Source organism: Brachionichthys hirsutus, chromosome 24 (genome assembly GCF_040956055.1).
Source record: "Brachionichthys hirsutus isolate HB-005 chromosome 24, CSIRO-AGI_Bhir_v1, whole genome shotgun sequence".
In the NCBI taxonomy this organism is placed as follows: Eukaryota; Metazoa; Chordata; class Actinopteri; order Lophiiformes; family Brachionichthyidae; genus Brachionichthys; species Brachionichthys hirsutus.
The window spans coordinates 1,619,606-1,625,926 of NC_090920.1; the positions used below are offsets into that span (position 1 = coordinate 1,619,606).

At 47.9% G+C, this 6,321-nt stretch overlaps 1 protein-coding gene across 1 annotated transcript; it reads right to left on the minus strand.

The window, feature by feature from the left end:
* Nucleotides 1-4,113: 4,113 nt before the first annotated feature.
* LOC137912001 (calcitonin gene-related peptide type 1 receptor-like) lies at nucleotides 4,114-6,321 on the minus strand. Its single transcript, XM_068756348.1, has 10 exons — nucleotides 6,271-6,321; nucleotides 6,020-6,178; nucleotides 5,838-5,940; nucleotides 5,560-5,764; nucleotides 5,327-5,453; nucleotides 5,081-5,234; nucleotides 4,950-5,010; nucleotides 4,594-4,879; nucleotides 4,455-4,496; nucleotides 4,114-4,320 (listed from the first exon to the last, which is right to left on the minus strand). The coding sequence occupies exons 1-10, from the start codon at nucleotides 6,319-6,321 to the stop codon at nucleotides 4,114-4,116; spliced, it is 1,395 nt and encodes a 464-aa protein (XP_068612449.1).

A 6,321-nucleotide genomic window follows, 5' to 3' on the forward strand; every position in this document is an offset into this window, starting at 1 on the left:
TTCCACCCTGGCTGCGCGCCGCCCTCATTATTTCAGTGCGCCTGCATGCATAAGGGTGGGTGAAGCGCTGAGGTGAAAAGGAAGCGAGAAACAGAGAGAGAGAGAGAGAAAGCATCCCAACAGGAAGGCGAGGAGGCAAAGGTCAGGCAGCACATGTTTCTGGGGCGACCTCCCCCCCTCCCCCCCGTGCTCGGTGAAAGACGCAACACTCTCTCCGTTTCCACGCAGCTCCGGCTCGCTCCACCATCTGTCGGAGTGGTCATTTTTAGCCGGGCTTCTATTTTCATTTTGAGCATGGAAAGTTTTAGGTAAAAGTGGAGGAGGAATCATGGGCTGCTTAAATACGAGTGCACCAAACTGCCCCGCTGCTATATCCTGTGTCCGGGTTAGTTAATGATTGATAACGAGGGAACCTGAATTTATATTGTTGTCAGCCATTGTTATTATTACGAAAGCACATGGTTTACAGAAACCGATCCCATCTTCTCATTAGCCTCTTGCTCATCCCGGAGAGCAAGAGGTCATTTCCTCAGGAAACATATGAGAACTGATTTTCTTGCCTCAGTCTTTTCTTCTCATCCCCTGGTTGGATGGACGTTTCACGTAAACGAATTTGCGCCTGCTCGGCCCGAAGACCGACCCGTCGGTTCCCCGACCCTGGCTTGACTTGGCAGCGACTCTCACATCCCGACTGGGGGGGGGGGTCTCTGGCTGGCTGAGGAGACTCAATAAGATTTCCCCAGCTACTCCTTTTCCTTCCTGTTCACCCTCCAACCGCACCTCACTGACGCCCCGTCCAAAACACTCGAGAACTCTGGGAGAGGCCCAGGAGAGAGGAACGAGCCGATGACATAAACTATCCTCCCATAAACACCAATTCTTCTGAATTCCCTCACATTTTGGCAGATCCCTGCATCTGGATGAGACATCCCAACAGTTTTGCAATCACCTTTAGCACAGCAGCATTTGACCACATGTTCTGGCTCCTTTTCACGTCAAATGTTAACTTTTGCTCTTAAGGGACATTTTTCCCCACTTTTGCATGGAATGCTGGAATGAATCATTGACGAATTATCGACTATTGTAATATGGAAGCGCAATGAGGTGCCTTCCCATGCAGCCCTCCTCCATCAGCCGGGGTCGAGGCTGATCGAAAAGGGAAACGGGTCACTTTAACGTCCTACTTTTTCCTAGATCCTGGGAGGAGACTGTGCCTGGTCGCAGTGGAAAGAACAATGGCAGGAAATTGGGAGAGCAGCAAGGGAGTTCCTGTTGGTAGGACCATGCAGAAGGCGAGCGCAACGGTGCACAACCGCCCAGCGTCGCAGGAACTGGGCTCTCTACGTCTAAAAGATACGTTAGAGATTAGAATTTCACATTTCTGACGTTCGAAGGGTGGGGGGGGTCGGCATCTTGCGTCATCTTCAGGTGAGAATCCAACATGTTGGATTAACTAAATGCAAAACGTTCCCATCGAGATCGTGCTAATTATCATTTAGCTCGCCAAAAAAAGAAAAAAGAAAAAGCAGTGCGAGACCCCTGGGTATAGACGTGAGCTCCCCTTGTGATCTATTCGCACCTTTGATCGTGACGTCCTCCGCAAAACGTTGTTATCCCTCTGAGATGAGCTGCTTAGACAATTCAGGATCATGCAGCAGCATCCAGGAAAGGCTTGCGCAGACTTCCTGCGGTTCCACCCAGGTGAGGTTACATCTCATCCATCCCGCCATAGCTCACCCCAAACCCTGTGCTCGTACGCCCTCCACACCCTCGGGTCCAGCCAATAACTCATTCCATTGTTCTCAAGAGAGAAACTTCCTCATTGCACGATCATCCCGGATCATGCAATGAGCCACGTGGCGCATCCTTTATTTTTCCGTTAACCGTATCTGTCTACTTTTTTTTTTTTTTTATCTCTTTGCATTCCTAACATTCCACCGCAGCTGTAAGCCTGGATGGTGAAGAGCACCACCGGAGTTCTTTCCAAGGATTCACCCACAGATGGGATAAATAGGAATTTTCCTTCTTCATGGGAGGAAAAGAAAGCTCAATTCCAGGTATTCTACTGCACCTGTTGGGCGGCTAACAGAATTTAGCCCCCGATTTAGCCCCTAACAGCTGAATATTTGCCACAATGACTAATGGGGCCATCTGAAGGTATCGGAAATATACTGAAGTTGAATTAAATATCAACTGACTGTTTGTTTGTGAGGGTCCGTTTCTTTCCCAAATCCAAGCCTTTCGGCCAAAGCTCTATGTTTCGGAGGAAGCATCGGGAAGCGAACGCAGTAAACAAGTTTTGGTCATGAGATTGAGGAAGTGTTTGTTACCGGCACAAAAGAGCCGAGGGATCAAGAGTTCAACAGCAAAGTATTCTTAGAAACAGGAAGTGTGTTTTCCACTGAGGTAAATAAAGGGAGGCGGTATCTGCGCGATAAGTAAACAGATCCGAAACTGCGGCGATCCCCCGTCGATTGAGAACGATCGCCGATACATTTTGGTTATGGTCACCGCGGACGACCTTGCGATTCACTTGTTGAAGAAGAATCTCAAGAGCTGCTCCTCACGATGCCCACGAAAGGAAGATTTTCCTCTGGGACTTCCTAATTGAACCTGGCGCATGTGTACTTTGGATGAGGAAGAGACATTAGCACACCCTGTTTTGTCTGGAAACACTATTCTTTTGAGAGGGAAACTTTTTTTTCCCCCAAGGTCAAGCAAGGAAACCCCACCCTTAATTAAGTACGTGGGAAAGTAAATACCTGTGACAAACCTTTCTTTCCCTTGGTTTTCTCTGCACTGACATAAAAGAAAAAGAAGAAAGGCATAATGAAAGATAAGCAATGACTCTTCTTTCATACATCTGATTTAAATCAGCTTGTTTTTATTTACAGAATTATTTCTTAAAGTGTAAACAAGCGTTTTTGATTTATTGACAAAATATAGCAACGCCTAGCCTGGCTCGGGCTAGAATGCGAAAATGCTAATACTAAGCGAGGCGAAACAAATGTGAAACTTTTACATGCTAAGCTGAGCTAACTGGCCTGCTAGCCCGAGTTACGTATCTTAAAGACAGGAGATTGGTATCAATCTTCTCATCTTTGCGTTGTTTAAATAATTTTACATCACATTTATATCTGTGCTGCCTTTGACGGAATTGCACTTCCTGTATTGGAAAACTGAAACCAGCAGCTTATTTCCCCAGGAGAAGTGACAGAATATATCGCCACACAAGTGGAATTCCTGTGAAGTATTATTATGTATGAATCAACATGAGCGAATTTTCTTCTTGTTTTTCACTTTTTCAAGACTTAATTGAAAAATAAAACCCCCAACTTCATATTTTCCACTCTTTATATTATTAATTAACCTGCGGCAGTTTGAGGAAGAAAAATGTCAAAAGTATACAATAAGATGTTTGAAATACAAAATGCACACCTCTGCGTTCATGCGTTTCATTTTTATGGACAGGAAATGCATCAACAATTTCGCTGAGGAGGGACATGCTACTCGTTCACATTAATTATCCATGCCATTCTCAGCTTCTGTTCATATCTTCCTCTCACCCTCTTATTTTACAGCATCTTGGAATAAACGTGAATAAGTGATCATCAATCATGGATTCTGAGTTGCACATTTTTTTTTTCAAAACAAGCTTAATCAGACAATTCGCAAAGCAAGCTAGCTGGTTTCATCTGCTTTCTGTGTGAACAAATTGACAGATCTTATCTCTGCGTCCCTAAAATCACAGTACTTTAAATACGTTTTACTTTCTCGCAGTCAGATTTGACCACTCTTGGCTGAAAGGCATCAATATCCACAAAATGCCTAGAAAAAAAAGAGCACGAGAATTGTCTTTTGCCGTATCGTAGACAGCTCAGTTAGCTAAATGTTTATTCCACGTGCTGGAAAACTGCGTTAGTTCCACGTATTGACGCTTTACTTGGAGGCTGATTGCTTTGTAGGATCTTTTTTCTGTCCCATAACCACCTCGTTGAATATTTTTGAGATGTTATTGATGGAGAAACAGTGTTTTTTTTGGGGGGGCGGGGGGGGGGGGGGGCGGGAGATCTTCGTAATATTTTAAGACGTCGAAGGAACGGCGTGCCGACTTCACACGAAAGGGCTGTCCGATCTGAATATGTCTGGGTAGCTCTTCCCGTTCATGTGCTCGGTGTGGCTTTCAATGCTGTAGCAGCGGTGGACCTCCGTGAGCGACGACGCCACGTAGGAGGCGGGGCGGAAGAAGTCGGCGTTGGCGAACGTTCCGGCGAACTGCATCCGCTGCTGATTCCAGTGTCTCCTGAGGACGCTCTGGACCTGCCGGGGGGAAGACGCCGGATGGTCTTTTAAGATACGTGCTTTCTTGTCTGACTTCAACATTCCCACTTATTCCTACTCAGGAAAGAAAATCTGGCCTTTTATTAACCTTCAGCGGTTAAATCAAGACTCACCTCCCCGTTGAAGAAGCAGAATATTGTCGAAACCAAGAGACCCTATGCGGGGGGGACGAGACAGGAAGTCCTTGAAGCTCAAACAGCCGAGAATGTATGTGTACAATTTGCACGGAATGTTTTTTTAGCAGACCCTGACCTGGTAGTGCATGAGAATTTCCATCACGTACAGGTAGATCTCGGAGACCCAGTGGTCTTCCGGCTTGTAGGGAAGCAGGACAAACTGGATGCCGAGCAGCGGGATGAGGATGAGGGTGGCCCTCACCGCCCTCATGTAGAGGCTGGACTCGGCCTGGTGCGTCACCCTCAGCTTCGTAATGAGCACGCGGACGATGTTCAGCAGGAAGAAGAGGTTGACCACCAGGGCGGCGCAGATGGGCCCGTGGATGATGTACAGCAGGGAGGTGTCTGAGCTGACCCAGCACCTGCGAAAGCATGGAATCAAGTAGCGGCACGATTTAGGCACCACAATATCAAACGACGTAGAAGACTCACTTGTCGTTGTAGTAGCAGTGGCGCGCTATTGAATGTATCACCGCCGGCACCAAAGGGAAACCTGCAAAAAGCCATTTATCGCACCAGAGTGCTTTACCCCGACGGAAACATGGAGGCAAATCCCTACTTACCCCAACCCAGCAGGAAATACCACACCAGATGCTGCTTCTCTGCAAAGACCGCCACGACGATCAGCGTGTGCAGGTAGATGCCCTCGCAGAGCATCCAGAAGTAGTTGCAGCTCAGCAGGTAGAGGTGGATGAACATGAGCAGCTTGCAGCTGGACTACAGAGGGAGAATGTGAGGTCAGGGGTTTAATAAAAATAAAAATAAAAAACCCCGGAGGCATTTGATGGAAAGGTGCAGAGCTCACTCACGGACTCGTTATACGTGTGACCCTGCTTCTTCACCACCGTCGTGAGCCAGACGACGGTGATGATGGAGTTCAGCACGAACGAGAGGAAGAGGTTTTTGTGGAGGGTGATCCTCTGACAGCTCAGGCTCCTGAAGGCGGCGCGGCGGGAGACGCGGAAGACATCGCGTATTTAGGATTTGAAGAGGGATTTCTTTTCCTGCCGTTTATCCTTTTTTTTTTTGAACCAACACTTACTTAAAATGGAAGAATATTCCCAGCGATACGAGCAGCGACACCAGCGACAAGCCGTGGCCAATCATCACCAAGTAGAAGTGAGTCATCGCCGCCGTCCTGTGGTGAGTCGTATTGGCTTTGCAGTTTGTGAAGTTTGTCCACGTCCTGTTGCTGTCCGGATGGCGGCCCCACTCGCCCGTCTCCGTGCAGACTTTGGAGGCCACCGCTGCCGACGCACGGGAAATACCGTCATTCATGCTGCATGAAGTTTATTGATTTATTATTATTTGTATATTTACCATGAGGGTCAAAATCATGATAATAGTCCGGGCAGCTCTGCTCTGTCGTGACGCCGGCTTCAGTTTCGTCCCAGCACAGCCACCCATCCCACGTCGTGTTGCACTCGAGCCCTGCTGACAACACACACGGAAATACGTGGGCATTAAATTTATAAAAGCCTATAAAGACTTTCTAGGACAACCCTTTCACCTGCTGTTGTCGTCTTGCGGTGGGATTTTTTCACGATCCTCTGGAAGCATTCATACTGGGCCACGGTGATCTGGTTCCGGGTCGCCTGATGTTCACCCCGATGGTTCACGTGCTCCTGGTATTCGGCCTCGGGGGTCGACGCCGCGAGCGGCTGGGACGCAAACGCACAGGAACGCAACAAGGGTGTTAGCAGCAGGCTGCAAATGTCAGTCAAAGTCAAACTGTTTCAGGTGATCCAGATACCTGATGGAGGGAGGAGAGCGCCAGGAGGAACAGGAAGCCGTTTGCATCCAT

Excerpts from the sequence above, each read along its gene's own strand:
- LOC137912001 (XM_068756348.1), bottom strand. The coding sequence starts at position 6,321 with ATGGATGCAAACGGCTTCCTGTTCCTCCTGGCGCTCTCCTCCCTCCAT. Across the intron at positions 5,454-5,559 it reads GGAATATTCTTCCATTTTAA|GAGCCTGAGCTGTCAGAGGA; the intron begins GTAAGTGTTGGT and ends CGCCGCCTTCAG. Across the intron at positions 5,235-5,326 it reads GTCACACGTATAACGAGTCC|TCCAGCTGCAAGCTGCTCAT; the intron begins GTGAGTGAGCTC and ends CTCCCTCTGTAG.